Source organism: Manacus vitellinus, unplaced genomic scaffold (genome assembly GCF_001715985.3).
Source record: "Manacus vitellinus isolate BGI_N305 unplaced genomic scaffold, ASM171598v3 scaffold_5_pilon, whole genome shotgun sequence".
In the NCBI taxonomy this organism is placed as follows: Eukaryota; Metazoa; Chordata; class Aves; order Passeriformes; family Pipridae; genus Manacus; species Manacus vitellinus.
The window spans coordinates 9174813-9193916 of NW_021940682.1; the positions used below are offsets into that span (position 1 = coordinate 9174813).

At 39.3% G+C, this 19104-nt stretch overlaps 1 protein-coding gene across 2 annotated transcripts in view; it reads right to left on the reverse strand.

Moving 5' to 3' along the window:
• Positions 1-19104, reverse strand: part of PTN (pleiotrophin) — a 73340-nt gene that overhangs the window by 11564 nt on the left and 42672 nt on the right. For both annotated transcript variants that reach the window (XM_018080752.2, XM_018080753.1), the window contains exons 2-4: positions 6150-6259; positions 4546-4719; positions 3375-3536 (exon numbers count right to left, since the gene is read on the reverse strand). In XM_018080752.2, coding sequence (XP_017936241.1) covers positions 3375-3536; positions 4546-4719; positions 6150-6258 — 445 coding nt within the window. In that variant the 5' untranslated portion in view covers position 6259. The remainder of the gene's footprint in view (positions 1-3374; positions 3537-4545; positions 4720-6149; positions 6260-19104) is intronic.

Genomic DNA, 19104 nt, shown 5'->3' on the forward strand with positions numbered 1-19104 from the left:
TTAACTAATTTTTAAAAAATGTAAGAGTTAGGGAGAATTGTGAAGGTCTTAGATAAAGATGTTTACTTCACATGCAAGCAGCGATCAAAATTTAAATCATAGTTAAAATATTTGGTGGATATAATGAACAATATAGGTAGTATTGCAATGATATTTTCTTTTTCAACACAGATCTGTAGAGGATGTGCTTGAAATACTGTATACGGTCCAGTCTCTTCATCACAAAAACTATTTTGCAATAATAGAAGGAATTTAGGTAAGTCCAGTAATGAGTATTCTTATTGTGGATAAATTGTTATACAAAGAAATATGTAAGTCAGAGGTTTCAGCTTTAAAAGATGGTAAGTGACAAAAAGTGACAGAAGATACATATAACTACCACTGATTGGAGAAGCTAAATGTGGGCTTTTGCTCAACTCATTTTCAGTATGAAACCAAAAGGAAAAGTGGTATATTGGAGAGGTTACAAACACAAGTTAATAAAAGAAAAATTTCAGTGCACAGGAAAGGAGGCTAGTCAGGAAAATCATGAAAAAACCGCTTTTTCTGAATATGTCAGTATTTTTCAGTGCAATATTCTCAGTCAGTTCACATCTGCTTTTGGTACTCCTAACTTGTTGCTGTCAGAGATGTACTCATTGGTGTAGCTCTTAAAGTATACACCAGACAGAAAGGTAACCATCCAGCGGTAAAACAGATTCCTGGAACTGATAAACCCAACTTAGTGCTCTGTTGCCAGAGCTCTCAAATACCAGGAAGCCACTGTTCTGCTACCCCAGGTAATCGCAGTAGGAATTGCTGGCCCTTGACCAGCATTTACAGATGTAGCTGCATATCAACACAGATCTTTTGCAACATTGTGCCTCAGAAAAAAACGCTGCTGCTTCCAAATAATATATCATAGGCTTTTTCTCTTGTCGTCTTGAGACACTGATGCAAAGCTATGTGTGAAAAGGGAGCCTAATATATACCTGCAGTCCATTCTAAGCTCTCAGGCAATAATCCAGTTCTTATTTCTCATCTCCAAATAAGGAAATTTATTAAAATTCTAGCTATAGATTGAATGCAGTTTGATTTTTTTCTTTTATCTAGTTATGGGTAAGGACTTACCTCCAACTCGTAATTTCTTTCACCTCAGGAAGAAAACAAATACTCTCATTCCAGCCAACATGTCAGCACTATGATTTTTAACTCAGAAATAAAGTCTAGTAGGGCAAAACATTTCATACAGTACTAATATGCTTGACCCAATTTATTATTCTAATTCCTCCTACTGGTGCCAACACACTGTCCATTGTAGCTCCTATGTAGTTATACCCACATATCTGCAATATGGACTTAGCCCAGAGCCCAGGCAGGCTGTGTGTGTGTGACTTCCATGTCTGCCACTCCTACTAATGCCAACAGCAGATGAACAAGCAGGTGGTATGCAGGAAGATTTCTAAAGTAAATCAGGAGAGCAGAACTTCTGCTCACAGTTATTATGACCAAACCCCCACATTTGTACCTATTTCTTCTTTTGCATTCCTTCGAATCAAATGAAGTCAGGTTTCCTAATTAAGTAAAACCCCATATCTGCTGCAGCTGTCCCAACCTGAGCTTCAGTTTCAGCTATAGCTCAGTGATACCTAGAATCAATTAAACTCGAACCCAGCAATTTCTTAAGCTCTGCCTTCAAAACTATAACTTGAAAACAAGTCTGTACTGCCCAACAGCCCTGCTTTCACAAAACAGTGCTGTATCAACATCCTGCTTTGTCTCCCTCTCCCCTCTTCTGGCAGCCATTCACAGAACATACTGACTCCGTGGGAGCAAGACAAGGCAGAGAGCTACTGGTGGCTCGAGTGGCAGAGGCCTTCTGGCAGCACAGTGGGAAGCTTCATTCAATAAACTCCCAAATGCTACACAGGCATACAAACTTACTAAAAAAAAATCCACAAAAAACCCCAAGGAAATAAAAAACCAAACAAGCCAAAACCAAACAAAAAAACCCAATGAAACGAAAAACCACAAACAACCAATAAAAAACAAACAAAAATAAGCAAACAAAAAAAATTCCAAACCACAAAAACAGGAAGAAAGTCCTTGCCCCCCAAACTGTTACACAATAAAAATCACACATCTCAAAGCCCTCCCTTCATCCCCACCCAATCATTTCTACCCTCAAATGATGTTTATTGCTGCCATCTCAACCAAGTCAGCTGGTCTCTAAAAAGCTAGTTGTATCCCTTCTGCTTCACAGCCTGTCACTATCTAGGCAAGTTTCAGACTCATCTAATAACTCCATGGATGGTGCGCAAGGAAAAGCACTTACAGCTGCACTGACTACAAAGCAGATGGAAAAACACACACAAAAAGCACCTGCAACCTTGTCAAGCATCTCCCTGGTTGCACAAGCAGAGCAGGCCACCTGCAGTTGCTCCTCAGATCAATGGTGCACAACCATCCACAATTTGAAAGTTGCTTGTCCCAGGTGCACCTGTCACACCTAATCACATTTATTTGTGTTATTATCCAAGTATTCAGAGCCTGGAGGGTGTTAAACCTTGCTGGTTTTAAGCAAACAAATGTCAGGGTAGCATAGCTTGTATAATCCACTTAAAACACATTACTTCTGCATCTCAAACAAGATCTCACAATTTTAGCTCCCACTATAAATCATCCCACACATGTAACACCTGTTACTCCAACAAAAGAATACATTAAAAGGCTTTAATGATTAGAAAGAATATAAGTTTTTCTAAGGGACACCTGGAAACACAAATGCAGGGCATATGTCTTTATGTGCACTAGGAATTACACTGTCAGTCACATTTAAATAAGAAATATACTTTCTGTACTCTCCTTCCTGCTATATTTGAATAAAGAATAAACAAGCCCAAGGGTGCACAACATTTACATATTTCAGTGTGCACAGAGCAGAATATCCTTTCAATGAGTCCTGTCCAGAAGGAAAGTGGTTCTTTTTTCAACTAGTCATTAATCGATACCAAACAAAACCTATATAAAAGATGTCTTTGTCAAGGGATATTTTATCATGCTATTATTGGTCTGTTCCCATCAACAGGTGAGTTATGAAAAGAATCTGCAGTCTGGCAGTCTTGTCACATAAGCAAACTGGTAGTGATGCAGGTGGTCTAAAGTTAAAATTGGAGCTCTAATCTTCAGTTTACCTCGTGTGTGTCACAGAGCCTTGACTATACAGCTCAGGAATAGTCTGTCTGACCACTGAGAGACAGGAGCAGTGCTAAACTGAGGAAGGACCATGAAAGTGCAATCTCCTGTACAACTGAGCTCCCACTGAAGCACGTGGGACATCACAAATCCAGTGATTTAAATGAACTAGCGTGTAGCTTTCAGAAAATGGAATTTACCTTGAGGTTTGGGTTTGGTAAGCTTCCCACAGGGCTTTGAGATTGTGACAGTCTTCTGGCAGTCAGCATTGTGAAGGGCTCTCTTTAGGTTTCCAGTTCGAGTCTTCAGGGCCGTATTCAAGTCACATTCTCCCCAGGCCTGGAACTGGTATTTGCACTCCGCTGCAATAAGTAAATAAAGGGCAAGTTTTAAAACACAGTGGCTGAGTGGGAAAACAAAAATATTATGAGTCTAATAGGATATCACAGGCAGTCAGTACATATAGACAAAAGGATGTGCAGCTGAGGAAAAGAATCCCAAGAAAAATTTAAAGATTATTTGCGGTGGTAATTGCAGTTTTCCCTCTCCCCAATGTTCTAAAGTTTAATCCTCTAGCTTTTGCATGGATATTGCATTTTTTCATATAAAAGAAAATACATTCAGCTCTGAATATGAACAATAAACAACAACAACAAAAAGAAGATACAACAACAATGGGAATATCATCTACATTCTATATTCCAATATTTGTATGATGCCAAAGATTACCAAACAAGGCTTGAACAGTTTCAGAAATGTATATGCAACTACAAACTTCTCAGGTCTGAAACTGCAGCACTGATTGTGATGGTAAGGTCACAATAATGTCAAAACCACGCAAGCTGCTTACTAGAAAAAAAGTCAAGATTGCAAGCGTCATCAAATTTGAGTCTTGGACAGACATCTTATCCACAACAGATCTGACGTGTTTCTAAACTGTTGCACATGAACCTTCTGAACTGAATGATAAAGATGATATACACTGATCTTCATTCGCTCCCTCCACTGCACACGCTGGCAGCAAGGCTCGTATCACACATCACAAGGTCACATAAAGCCTGTGATAACCATCACAGAGATTCACAGCTGTGAACTTACACTACTGCCTTAAATAGGGTTGGACACCACAGGAGAGCAGATTTCAGAATGATGGAAGACTGAGTTTATAATTAGTAGGTTATATGGACTCTATGCAGAGGAGCTCTGAAGAGGCTGCCTTCTGATGCCCTACATGTTCTAGCTCTGATGAACTTCAAATACAGGACTAACCTCTTCACCAAGACATTTGCAGAACTAAACAGAAAATACAGGTTTCCTGCTCCATTCTTAAAATAAAAAACAAAGCAGATCCCTTAAGAGACTGATGCTTACCTCCAAATTGCTTCTTCCAGTTGCAGGGAATCTTACACTTCTGAGTCTTGGTGGTTTGTTTGCACTCAGCTCCAGTGCGAGTGCCCTCACGTGTCCCCAGACCACAGTCACCATTGGTGGGGACACAGACACTCCACTGCCATTCCCCACAGTCAGACTTCTTCGCCTTTTTCTCTGGATGAAGACAAGGAACCAAGCAAGAGAAGTGGTCAGTACCCAGAGCCTACAGAGATGTTCCCTAAACTTAACCAAAGAGTCAGAGCACCTGAAAGGGTAAATAAGGAAGACACAATTGCTTTAAAAGCAAAAAGTCTGACATTCTCTTCCCAGTTCTGCAGAGACAGGTCAGCCTCTTTGAGTCCAAAGCAGGGTGATCATTCGAATTCACTCCCACTACCATGTCAGAATAGGGAATCATCTAAAAACCCTCAAGGATCACTGACCAAACAGGCAGAAGAACAGAAGCTTGCTCAGAAAGGACACTCCTCTGTCTCCAGTAGCCGATGGCAGGCAAATATTCTCAGTTCCAATTGAAACACTATACACTAAACAACTAGAAATGTGTTGACATTGTGTATCAGAGGATTTGAGCACCTCTGGGAAACAGCTGTGAGATTCAATCTTTTGACTTGGTATACCATGTCACATTTTATGTCAGAATATGACCAAAACTCCAAAGGCAAAAAAACCTGTATGGAGAAGCATATTTGAAGTGCTGTTAGTACAGGTGGGTTTATTGCTCAGGGACAAAAGTAAGGATCGTGATTTCATTTCAATCCTTTAAACCCAAGCCTTATGAGAAAAGACAGTATTGTCACTACTTAGGCCCCCCAAACATCACAAATAACTTTAAATAACCTCATATAAATTAATTTTCTCCTAAGTTTTGTACGTTTACATTCACATTTTCTCATATTTCCATATGGCCACAATGGTTAGAAAACCCTTTTTTTTTTTTTAGCTGGAACACTGATTCTGATAGACTCACAGTTCATATTGTCTTGAGTGTAAGTAGCCTGTAAATAATAAGACCTTAAGAAAAGCACCAAAAAATATGTTCTTTAAAAAATGTCAAAACTGGGTTTGACAAATATGAATTTTCCAGCCCAGGCCTGTCTCTCCTATAATGAGGCCTGAATTCATCACTGACAGAAAGCAATTACAACTGGATATCTGGCTGGCTGTGCCAGCGAGTTAGTTCAAATCTTTGTCAGAGGATTTCCACATCACACAGCATTGGTGTAGTATTGTCATATACAACACTGAACAAGCAACATAACTGCTCTTTCATCACTCCTGTTTGGCTCTCCCTAAGTCAAGCATGAAACTATTCCCGCAGCAAATTTTAAGCTGCCTTGCAATACCCACTGTGTGATAAACCAAGGACTCCAGTCTCTGGGGTTGTCAAGTTGCCAGTTTGCGTGGAAACCACTTTCTGATTTCCTGTTTAACACAGAACAACATGTCACAGCCACAAATCCCTACCCTGGATGTCAAAACGTTAACAAGTTACCTGAATCTCATAACAAAACCAGAAGCATTTGACATTCTCCCACACATGCAATCTGTCTTGGGGATAAACTCTGAATTACGCTGGACCTTACCCGGTTTCTCTTTTTTGCCGGCCTCGGTGGTACTCACAGCTGCCAGAATGAAAACAAGTGCCAGGAGGGCAGCTGTGAACATCCGACGTTGCTGTTGTTGCTGTTGCATTCTGAAGATCAATGACAGAGAGGAAACAAAAAGGTTGGTTAGACTGTAAAAAGTGGGACTCCATCGAAAGCAGGTCAAACATAATTAGCTATTGGCAGAAAGGGCAATTATCTTCATTCCAGAGAGAATATGGAGATTTTTAACTATTTTCCAGCCTGTATACCAAATCCCCAATATACATCACTGATCTCATTGGAGGAATTTTGCCAAGGAAGTTCTGTAACTATTGCTCATCTTCTAGAAACCTGTCAGAGAATCAAGGATCCTGACAGGCCTGGAACTTCCCTCTGCTTTTCTGACCTCTGGCTGTGTAAACCTAAGCAAAATACAGACTTCATGTTTCAGCTTACCAATTCATATAAAGTAGATAATTCTATACTGTCCATCTTACAAGGGTTCAAGTTCTTATTAGGCTTAATAAGAAAAGAGCTTCTTTCAAGAAAACCTATAGAGGTAATATGTGATGCTTTATCTTAATTGTCATTGGTGTGTTGCTACCTACTTCTTCCTTCCCCTGCAATTAGTGTCTCTTCCTAATACAAATTAAGCTAATTGCTTGAAATGCAAAATACACACAGAGATAAGACTTGCATACACTGCTAGAGGCTATCCATAGTATGCTAATGAACCCAAAATCTGGATTTGGGAAGCAAACATTCATATATAAAAAAGAACTAAAAACATTTGCTTGGTGGTGAAGCATCAATCACTAGCCAGTCACCAAAAGTCATTCAGAGCTTTCCCTTTCACTTTGCTATAACTTGCATTGTCTCATTTTGGCAATGTTTATAGAAAAGCAGGGCCTTAACAAATACATATGTTAAAAATAAGCAACCTCCCCATTTCCTAGAGACACATTTCTATTAAGCAGCCAGATACCAAGATGGTTGACTGGAGATTGTACAGATGAAAGGAAGGTTTTTTGTAGCAGGCGGCCCTTGTACAACAAGGAATGAATGATGCTCCTCGTGCGATGGTGAGACAAAGAGAGAGTTTATTCAAAATTCCCACTCTTAAATCCCTGTATACCATGTGACTTCTTCAGCCAATAGAGTTATATGTGACTGCGCATGTCCCCTCGGGCCCATCGCCCTGGCACATCCCCTGTGCATCCAGACACGCCTCCTACAGTTTTTCTGCCTTTTTTTTTTTTTTTCAAACCAATACCTATAACATTCATGTTACACCAGTCCTCCAAGGAAGTGTCAATAGTGCTAGCCACTCAGATGGCCTTAAAAACTCAACTAGACTCATATTTACGGAAAATTTAATGGCAACCTGATCTCATTTGCTGAGCACAGCAACCTCAGGGGAGAAATACTTCTCGACATGAACAAAGAACAAAATGTATTTGAAATTTAATTTGGCACTCCTCAGTATTCTCTGCTGGCAACCTCTAGCTCAAATGCAACATAATTGTAATTGACATGGAAACCAGCAGAGGAATCCCAAACACAGACTTTTAAGTATCTAGCTTTTATATCATGCTAGAAGTCAGATGACACAACTTAAGAGTTTTGTTGAAATAAAGTTCCTGTGAAGACTGCAAGAGACCTGGCATTCAAATGTCTGAAAGAGCTGTCATTAGCACCAGTTTGGTTTTCTTCAACAGAAAGTACAATTTCCCATCAGGAAGAAAGGACCCCCATTGTTTCCAGTGAACTCAAACAGAGCCTGGAGCTAGAGCACAAGTCGTGTGTGAGCTTGGGCTTGTTTTTCCCTTTATTCTGCTACATGTTACCACTCAGAGCCTCTCATATTTCATAGAAATTATTAAATAAATAAATAAATAAAAAGAAATAACCAGTTAAAAAATAAATTTGCAACCTGCCTTTTAGTTAGACTTACTTCAAACTGGTTTTCCTTAATCAAACAATCACCACTCCTATGAGGAAAGGCTAAGACAATTGGTTTTGTTCAGCCTGGAAAAGAAAAGGCTTAGAGGTGGCTTAATTGAAGCCTTTCAGTACCTGAAAGGAGTCCACAAGAAAGATGGAGAGACTTTCTACAAGAGCATGTAGTGAAAGGACAACGAGGAATGGATTCAAGCTGAGAGTAGGTTTAGATTAGTTTTAATCACCATAATAAAAGAAAGATATTAAGCTATTAGAGACCATCCAAAGAAGGGCAACAAAGATGGTGAAGGGCCTTAAGGGGAAGCCGTATGAGGAGGGGCTGAGGTCATTTGGTCTGTTCAGCCTGGAGGAGACTGAAGGGAGACTTCATTGCTGTTACAACATCTAGTGAGGGGAAGAGGAGGGGTGGGCACTGATCTCTTCTCTATGGTGACCAGTAACAGGACTGAAGGGAATGGCCCAAAGTTGTATCAGGGGAGGTTTAGGTTGGTTATTAGAAAAAGGTTCTTTCCCCAGAGGGTGGCTGCACACTGGAACATGCTCCTCAGGGAAGTGGTCACACAGCACCAAGCCTGACAGAGTTCAAGAAGTGTTTGGACAATACTCTCAGGCACATGGTGTGATTCTTGGGGATGGTCCTGTGCAGGGCTAAGGGTTAGAGTCAGTGATCTTTGTGGGTCCCTTCCAACTCAGCATATTCTGTGATTCTGTAGATATTAGGAAAAATTTCTTTACCGTGAGAGTGGTGAGGCACTGGAACAGGTTGCCCAGAGAAGTTATGGAAGCCCCATCCTTGGAAGGGAGGGCCCATACTTCAAGGCCAGGCTGGATGGAGCTCTGAACAAACCGGTCTAGCAAAAGGTGTCCCTGCCCACAGCAGGGGTTTGGAACTAGATGATCTTTAAGGTCCCTTCCAACCCAAAGAATTCTGTGATTCTGTGATTCAAACAGACTTTCCGTACTATTGAAACATCAAACTCCCCACTCAGCCCCTGCAAGAGATGGCCACATTGGGTTTGGGGCTCCCCCCTACACCCCTTCTGCCCACCCCAGGGACCTAGGATGTGGTCACATCAGGAATCATGGATAACTGTTACTAGGGAAGCTGCCTTATATTAAGTTGATAGGGACTCAAATTCAAACCTGCCTGACACTATTTTCTGCAAAACAGGCACGGAGAACAGTTGGGTTTGGGAGTCTGAAACATTTCAGAAGCCCTACAAACAAAACTCAACAGAGCCTTAATATAGTATGTTTCCTAAGATTCAAGCTTTCCTTCAGCCAAAATACTTACCAAGTTGTCTAAGGCAAATGCTAAACCTGCAGATACAGCTATAGATATTTTGACTCTCTGCAGAGAGACAGGCTGTTTCCTGAAGTGCCTTTGCTACTAGCTAACAACAAGTGAAAAGCCATGTTGTACAAATGGAGACCTTGCCTCATACCGCATCAACACCTCAAATATGATGTAACCAGTATGACTACAGAAGATCATGTAACTGCTTTGCACATGATAGATAACAAGGGCTGCTGCTCTCACAAAATTAGAAACAACCAATATGTAGTATCCATGAAATAGTAGATATTTTTTCAGAAGTCCAGAAAATTCCTCTTATCAGAAATTATTTGAGTTCAATCTTCAGTTTTCCTTTCAAATATTTCAGTTGACAGTTAAAAAGATGGATGAAGACAAAAAATTGTTGGATTGGTCTTGTTTGTGCAAACAATAGATTCTACTGAAAATAACTTTACCTTTTTTGGTTTACTTTTTCAAAGTTTTTCCTTTTTATTAGATTCTTTGATAATATTTCCAGTTCAACCTTTGATTTAAAGAGCTGCCAAAACCGCTATTAACAATGAAATGATAAGCTTTTCACAATATGCAAAATGGACTCCTCCTCCATATTTTCATTTTTGTAATAAGCCTTCTAGCTACACCAATGGTAACAAGTAAATCTTGTCATGAAGGGAAAGCATGTCTAAAATCCTTTATGACAACCCCCTAAAGAGAGCAAGACAACAGCATTTAAACAAATGGCAGTGGTATTTACAACCACAGAAAGACAATGACAAAAGTGAGAGAAAGTAAAGACATTTGGAGTGGGGGGAGCTCCAGGAAACTTCAGAAGAGAGAAAAGGTAGAGAGAGAGAAGACAGTTTAGAACAGTTTAAATTGGAAGCTGGAACAAGATCAGAAAAACAGAGTGAGTAATCACATAGAGAGAACCAAAACAGGAAAGAGAGAGGAGACAAGTAGTTAATTATAGGGAAACATTAAAACAGAGAGTGTTAAGAAAACATGAAGAGTGTAACAAAGTCAGAAGTAAAGCCCAGCTGAGATACACCAAGTGACTTCTTGCAGCAAAATTAAGGCACAGGAATTACTTCAGTCTTACAGTTGATTTCAGAGTCAATCTCTGTTTGGGGGTAAGAAGTGAAAGGAAAATTAAAAAATGTCAGGCAATCAGAGAATTAATGAGTTCATCAACCATCCACCCATGGGTTCAACTGCATGTTGAGCACCAGAGAGTCAGGCAGAAGTCACCCTATGGCTGCAATTTAAGTGATCTGAGCAGAGCTTGAGCCTCCCACTTCAAAGCCCATACTACCTCCAACCTCATTTTATAATCACACTCATCTCTCCTGAACCTGATTCATTAAATCATTCATTTGCTGTGATGAGCACCATCCACATGACTAAGCGGAACACCTTTAGAAACATCTGAGATTAGCTCAGTTGGTTAAAGCATGGTACTAAGGTTGTGTTGTGGATTCAATTCCTGTATGGGCCATTTATTTAAGAGTTGGACTGAATCATCCTTGTGGGTCCCTTCTACCTCAGAATATTCTGTGAAATACCTTTCCTATGGACTGCAGCACACAAATCCTAGCTCTACCAGAGACCCAAACCAGTATCTGCATAGTGTAGCACAGTGGCATGCAATCACTTCCATGTGGGTCCAGAAATGCTACTGACACTCTCATGCAGTGTTAGCTTTGTCTATCAGCCCAAGAGAAAGTTTAGTCCATCTAGCCCCAGGCCCTGAAAATGCAGACTAAAGTTGGCAGCCCAAGGTATCCCAAGTTTTTCATGCTGTGCTCCTTAGACCTCTGGATGTCTGTTAGTGCAAGTCAAGCTTGCCAGAGTGACTCTACCTGCACTCATGCAATTAACTCGTACCCAAGGTACACCATTTCTCACATCTGAACAAGTCTTTCCTGAACATTTCAGAACAAACCAGACATTTTCAGATGAAGCTCTGTCAGCATTATTTTTTCTAGCCTGACTGAAGCTAGCATACGCGGCACATCCCAGGATCACACATGCCTTTTGCAGGTGGCTTTTTTTGCTGCTAATAACTTACATGCACTTCCCTTCATCTGTTCTTTCCAAAGCACCTGGCAAGGTCCCAGATTACAGAAGAGAGTTTTTTATTATTAGTCCATATGAGAGTAATCTACTCCTCTGAAAAATCAGGTTTTCTCATGTGGCTTAACCTGTTCATATCCTTCAGCTCTTCCACCATAAAATGCCAAATGCCAGTTGTGTTGATAATGCTGTTATGCTACACGTAGTGCAATACTGTAGGTATTGCCACTGCTAATGATGGCCACAGGCTTTGTAGTGAGTTTGCAAGGGCTCTGGACTGAGGCTTGTAGAGGTTTGCCCTGTCTGAGTGTTCCTTGGCCTGTCCACAGCTTTGTCACATTTGCTTCAGCTGAAATAGCTTTTTTTTTTATCTAATTGACCAACTAGCTATGGCTAACCTGATTTAGTTTTCTTTGTCATTGTGTGGAGCCACACAGGTTTTATGACTCTTATAATAATATACTATAAAAAACACAGGGCTGTTATCTTAGCAAAGGCTTTTAGAAGTGGAGAACAGAATGCAATGTAGAGGAGTACAGATATGCGAGATGTGAGATGAGGCACTGGCTTGACAATGGAGAACACACCCTCTATAAACAACTGACCCAAGGTCAGATAAAGAAATACAGACCTGAAGTAAGAAAAAGAACACAGAAATACCTAAAAGGTACCATATCTAGTAAGTTTGGGTATAACATGAACTGCAGACCAGTGAAGAAAGAGAAAGGCATCAAAGCATGCTAGCATACATTAAAAAAAGCAACCCCAAGTTGATCTTAGAGTGAGGAAAAAGAAACCAACAACAGGAACATGCTCCTGGCCGAGGACCCCAGATAATGAGAGATCACCATAACAATCCCCATTACCAACACCACAATGAAACCACCAACCTTAGGGCCAACAGGAGCTGGGGAAGGGTCAGCATAACATTAGGAAAAGTAGTTGAATCCAAGTGTATGCATAACAATTGTAACTTTGGTGGTGGTGGCACTGTTGTTAACATTATTATAACATCTGCATAGGCAGATCTTTTTCTGTAATAATTACAACTGCACTAATAATGATTCTTGGATTAGACCATTAAGATTTCAATTACACTAACAGTAAATCTTTGACTTAATATGAATATATATAAAAGATGTGGTTCCTCTTTTCCAGTAAACAATATTTTGAGCATAATTATGACTCCCAGCTTCCTCTTTTATCACACTTATTTTCATCTCATGCCCAAAATAACAATGCCTCCCAAACACAGGCTTAAGAAGTTCCTACAACCCATTATTTCTGTTCACAACACTGCTCATTTTAAGTCCTCTTTAAACACCTTGTCCATGTTAGAACTAACTTTTGCATTAATTCTTCTTTTTTCCTGCTTGAATGAATAATTTCTCAAGTCCCACAACAAATAAATCACAGTTTGATTAGTCCCAGATTAGTCACATCTACAAAATCAGTTTTTAAATGAGCTAGGCTGGGACATCAGTCTCATTCCAGTAAACACATGCTGTGTTTAATGAAACTTAATATTTAACTCCACTTAAATTATTCTCTTATTCAAAATATGTTCTACTTTGCAGTCCATCAAGGGCAGATGAACATGTCTGTCGTTACCTGGATCTGTTTCTTTCCCCCCTTCTTAAATATAAATATTATATTTGCTATGCTCCAGTTGTACAGCAGCAGGAAATAAAATTTGTTGCATGCTTTAACGGTCCTAATGAATCTGAAATGTCAAATGCCATTTTTACAGTACGACGAGGTGGAAACCCACAGTTTTCTCTGCTAAAGAGAAATTAAGAGCATTTGGCTCTTTAAGAGTTTCAATTCAGTAACAGCTGCAGAAAATTCTGCTTCTCCAGATCTCTCTCATTCACCACCTGGTGCATGCCCCTACATCCTGACCCTATGTCCTCCCATATAGGAAACTGAGGCAAATGCTCACACACTTCTGGACCCAGACCTTTATGAACCATAATCTTCCAACTGTAATGTGTTCCCTTCTCCCTTGCACACATACACATTTTTTTTGTTGTCTTTATTCACAGTACTAGAAAAATAAAATTAAAAACCTATACTTGCTTTTCATTTCCTTTGTAAGATTTAAGTCAGCTTACTTTTTAGTGAGTCTCAGCAATCTTCCACTTCTGAACTTCCAAGATACTTCTTTACTTCAGTACCATTTTTTAAAAATTTTACAAGCTCCTGATAGCACTTTAGTGGGTTGGTCCCCAGTTAGATTTGGAATTACTCTCTACAGTTTTTTTCCCACTCTTTTTTTTTTTTTTAGGAAACAAATTTTGATTTTTTTTCCTACTTTGATAGAAATAAATTTGAGTCAGTCCTTTATTAAAACTCTTACACTGGTCCGACATACATCACCAGTTCACTTAATTTCACAAAAATCAACTTTTAAAATTTAAAATCTTAATTAGAGTTATGTTCATGCTCCTATACAGCATAAAGCAAATCAGCTTGATAAAGTTGATACAAGCAGTTATTTTTAAGCATGAGCTTTAAGAATGAGCTCTAAGGTCATAGTGAATTAAATTCTAAAATAGCTCAAATTTTTATAGTCCTGTGGCAGGTAGTGAAGAAATCACATCCACAAATAATTAGCCGCTATTACCATTAGCACCATTTACCTTCTAATTTAAGTTTTGAAAGATAAACCCTTCTGTAATGAAAGATCTCCCCCTATTTTCCCCATGCAAAATAACACAAGGAATTCTAACTAAAATCACATCCAACTTTGGGATGACACAAAACTAGTAGGTGCTTTTCCATACTTCTTCAAGATAGTTTTGAGTCATATGAATCCTATCTCATGTGTCATAGAGTTATAGAGTATGTTGAGTTGGGAAGGACCCATCAAGATCATCGAGTCCAACTCCTGGCCCTGTGCAGGACACCCCAAGAATCACACCACGTACCGGAGAGCATTGTCCCCAGGCTTCTTGAATTTAGACAGGCTTGGTGCTGTGACCCCTTCTCTGGGTTCCAGTGCCCAACCTCCCTTTGAGTGAAAATCTTCTTCCTGATATCAACCCTAAACCTCCCCTGACTCAGCTTCATGCTGTTTCCTTGAGTCCTGTCACTGGTCATGACAGTGAAGAGCTCAGTGCCTTCCCCTCCACTTTCCCTCATGAGGATGTTGAAGACTCCAATGAGGTCTCTCCTCACTCTCCTTTTCTCCAGGCTGAATAAACCAAGTATATCAATAGCTTTTATCTATCTATCTATTTATTTATTTATTTAGTGTGCATCATTCATTTCCATTAGAGCTTTGTTTCTTCTACTGTAGTTTCTATCTTTTCTAAACCTTTTCTGGACCTTCAGGTTCTGTCAACCAGTCATGATTAACATTATAGAGTGTATATCCATTTGCAAGTACTACACCTCTTTCCAGCTTCTCCAGTAAATTTCCTGGGCCATTTGTACTCAATATTTCTCTCTGTTCTCACCCAAATGTTTTCCAGGTTCCAGTTTTTCACTAAATACAGTCCACTCTGGATACTGTAGTTTTCAATTTAATTTTGTTCTTTCTCTTGACTAATCTGCCATCGTAATGTTGTTTCTTTAGCTGATGAAAAAATCTTTATTCACCTTACTTTTCCTTTCTGAGTACTAAAAGTAGACATAGACATCACATACATTTTTCTGTATGCTTCCTTACAGGTAAAGATCCCCAAACTCTCCTCAGAGCACGAAACCTTGAGCCAAGTTGCTGGTCTTCCTCATTTTGTTGTACCTTCATGGACCAAAGAAATGCTGAGTTCATTTCAAACCGTTACTATAGCCTTAGTGGTCTAAGCCTAAGAGTGAGCCAAGATTTAAGGAAAGCAAGCCAAGATTTAAGGAAAGAAAGAACCTTTAATAATAATAACTGACTGTTCAACCAACAATACTCTCTCTGGCTCAAAACCCATGTCTTAATTTCATTTCTAACAATGGTGACCTTTCAGAATGTTTTTGCTAAAGAAAACCTACTAGAATAATAATGAAACACCAAGTTTTCATCTTTGGACAAATTAAGTAATGAAATTATATCTTACACTTGGGAGGGAGGGTGGGAGTAGGAAAGGGTGAGCGGGTTGTTCAGCGTATCAAAATGCTCATATATAATAATTCAGAGACCTGCAGATACTGCAATCCTGCCCAAAGCAAAACCCATGTGCTCGTTTCCCATACTCCTTCGACTTTACTGTGAGAGCTTGATATCCTCTTGTCACATAGTAATGAAATTTTGGGAGCTCCATCAGTAACACCAAAGAGCGGATGTCAGTAGTCTGAGCCTGTGAGCTAACAGGACAGTTCAAAGCCACATAGGAAGCCCTAAACCCTACTGAAAATAAGCTCCCAGCATTTCAGCCCAGGAGCATGTTTTGGTAGTGGAGCCAGCAGCCCAGCATCAACCTTCAGGTCCCCATTTCAAAATGCACAACCCAGTGCAGCTGGCAGGTTGTCTGGCAAAATGATGAACAATCAGAGAGTTTCAACCAGCAGGAATTTCTCCTCTTTTCTTTTTTTCCTTCCTCTACTTTGCTTCCATTTGAGGGTAGAGAGAGGGGTCACCCCACATGGAAGCAGCTCCAGCAATGCTCTCCCTCCATGCAGGAGAGGAGAAGCTGGCAAGCAGCAGCTGGTAGGGAAGAGACAATTGTTTCCAGGTGAGCCAGTGCTGAAAGGAGTTGGGTAAACAGCAATTTATTCACCAGTACAGTGCAAATTTAAAAAACACAAAATTGAGTATAACTATCTGTTTGTTGCTAGGAATCAGCCAGGGGGAAGTGAGAAAACTCTAGAAAGCTGAAATTATATTTGACAAACTTTCTTTATCTTTTAAACTAGCATTTATACTCAGCTACAGCATGGGGTACCCATAATAAAAAGCCAGAATTAAACAGTTAGCTAAAAGGGGAAAAAAATTACAGCATGACCCTTTTGATAAGCCCAAGTCAAACACTTCACTTCAAAAATTGCAGTGTGCAGCTTGGGGATGATATTTTTAAATATGTAATCAACTCCATATTCTCTTTTCAATATGGACATTATTAAGGACCAGAAAAATGAGCATTGAGGCCAGTGAGCTATGCCAATGCCATAAAAATAAGCAGGTAACCAAGAGTTGCATGCAAACAAAAAATAAAACAAAAAAAATTCCCAAACAAACAACAGCAACAACAAAACAAATAAACAAAAAACACAAACCCGAAACTAATAACCTATTCACATGTCCCATCTAGCTTCGTTTAAGTAGATAAGCTAAAGTAATTAGTTAAGTTGTGGATAACAGTTCCCCTGCCTTTCATATTTGCTTAGTTGATTGCATATTTGTCTCTCACATCAGGCTAAGGCAAACACCCATACTGTGGATATTTTATATTTCTAGCTTCCCAGGCATAAATTAATAGTTCAAGTTGATAAAAGATACCACAAGGTATATAAATTTTGCCAATAAATTTTGAGCATAATTTAGACTGATTCAAGACTCAAGAAAATGGACAGTACAAACAAATACAGATGGAATATTTCTTTCATTTTTCCAAACTTTTTTAACAAAATAAAAATGTTTCATAGGAGAACATGAATTTCAACAGGATGGCAAGTTTTTGAAAGACTTTTATGAATAAAAATAATTTGATTTGGGTTTTTATAAGCTCACAACTGCACAACTGCATTCCCTCCCATTGAAAATATAATTTTACATGATCTATACAAAGGATATTAATGCTTCTCATAGGCAGTCTCTACAGATACATCTGCAACATAACATCAGAACTAGGAATCTGAACCTCTGTTTGAACTTCTCATTAGCCAGCTCTATCTCTCAGAGAGCACCAAGAACTGTGTAATTCCTTCATTGTAAATTTAAGCAAAATTTTGTCAAACCAGGGCACTATAAGCCCTTATCTGATCACAGAAGAATGAACAAGTCATAAAAGGTGTCAATTTTGGGTCAAACTTTAGCATTCACGCAGTAGAGTTTTAAACAAGAATATAAAATGGTAACAGATAGTTTCTTCCTCATAGGAAAAGTGTAGTAAGTGGAAACATAGTGCTAAACAAACACAACAGGCAATATGGATGGTTAAAAGGCCAAGAATTAAAAATCTAATGGAGACGGCCAGAACCTTCCAAGGGGATTAAAAATGTTATGCTTCTCTCTTTCCAGACTTCCAACATGAGATTTTTAAAAAGTTATTTTATTTTCAGAAAGGCTAGAGAACACAGCTAATATTTCTAAACCATCACAATTGGGGGGAAAAAACAAAAACAAAACATCCAAACAAAAGAAAACAGCAACAAAAAAACCGCATTCAGTGTAATAAACTGATGTTAAGAAATTAGCCATGTCAATAAAGGCATGAAAAAACATGTTGTTCTTTCAATAAAAGCATTATATTTATTTAATGTAAAAGGAATGGTTGCTATTTTCTCTACTGGTCCCCAGTCAGTGCAGAGATTACTTTCTTAGCCTCGGCCTTCAAAATTTCTCTTAGAAACAAGATCATTGAAAAGAACATCACTGTTGAAATGAGTTTTCTTCCTTCCCCAAGCTCTTATTTTGTTCTCATCCACAATGAACACATTTTCTTCCTCTCTTTTGCTCATGCTGCGTCTGAGCAAGTCTGGGTTCCTGAGTAATAACTAATGCTGACTTCTGCAACTGCCTCTTCTATTAAACTTCCCCTCCCACTCCTCCAGCTGAGAGGCTGAAGAAAACAAAGCAAAAAAACCAAACCAAACCAACTCATATTTCAGTCCATTCTGTTGTATTTCAAGATCCTAACTGAAAAAGACATTTTAAGCAACTTGTTACTGCAATTTTTTTTCCCCTCCCTGCTCTTCCCACAACAATCACAGCTGCTGCCTCACTATCAATGAAGTCACAGTGGTTTTCTTAGACTCTCATTTTTCCAGGACTAAAGGTGAGATTAAACACTCCTGGATCTTATCACCAGGAAGACCACAGGAGACTTACCTCTCTTTTCTCCAAATGTTTTCGTTTCAGTGACAGCAAGGCCAAACTTCTGACTAAACTCTCCCATGCATCATCTACATCATTATTTCTCTCTTGGAGAAACCTTGTGTTGTGGTCACAATTTCTCCAGCCACTGGTAAATCTTTCAACTCTGCTCCTCCAATGTGCTGAAAGATGTGATTACTTGATAATGGCAGAGGGACAAAGCATGCTTATCTAGGGGGTAAACGGCTATTACTTACTGTTTCTGCCTCCTTTCCTACCCCCAAACTAGCTAGTATCTTTGCTTTGCCTAGTGATCATCTGGTTGCCTCAGATTGTTAAAACAATGAATTTTTTCATGGTTTTTCAAAGCCTCTGACAAGTGACCAGATCCCCACTACATGGCTACTGTGACACTACAGGACCAGAAAAGGGCAAATAAATACTGTCACAGAGAGCCTTCTGGCATAAGGAATGTTGCTGACACCTACTTGGCTAGCTAATGTGTTTTCATCTACCAGAAATTAGTCTGAGTACCTTCTGAAAAATGTTAAGAGTAGGGTGTGACACATTCCCATCCACTTGTGAAACACAGGACTGAAAAGAATCTCTAATTGTCTCTGTCTCTCTAAGAAAGAGTTTTCTTCACTAGTATA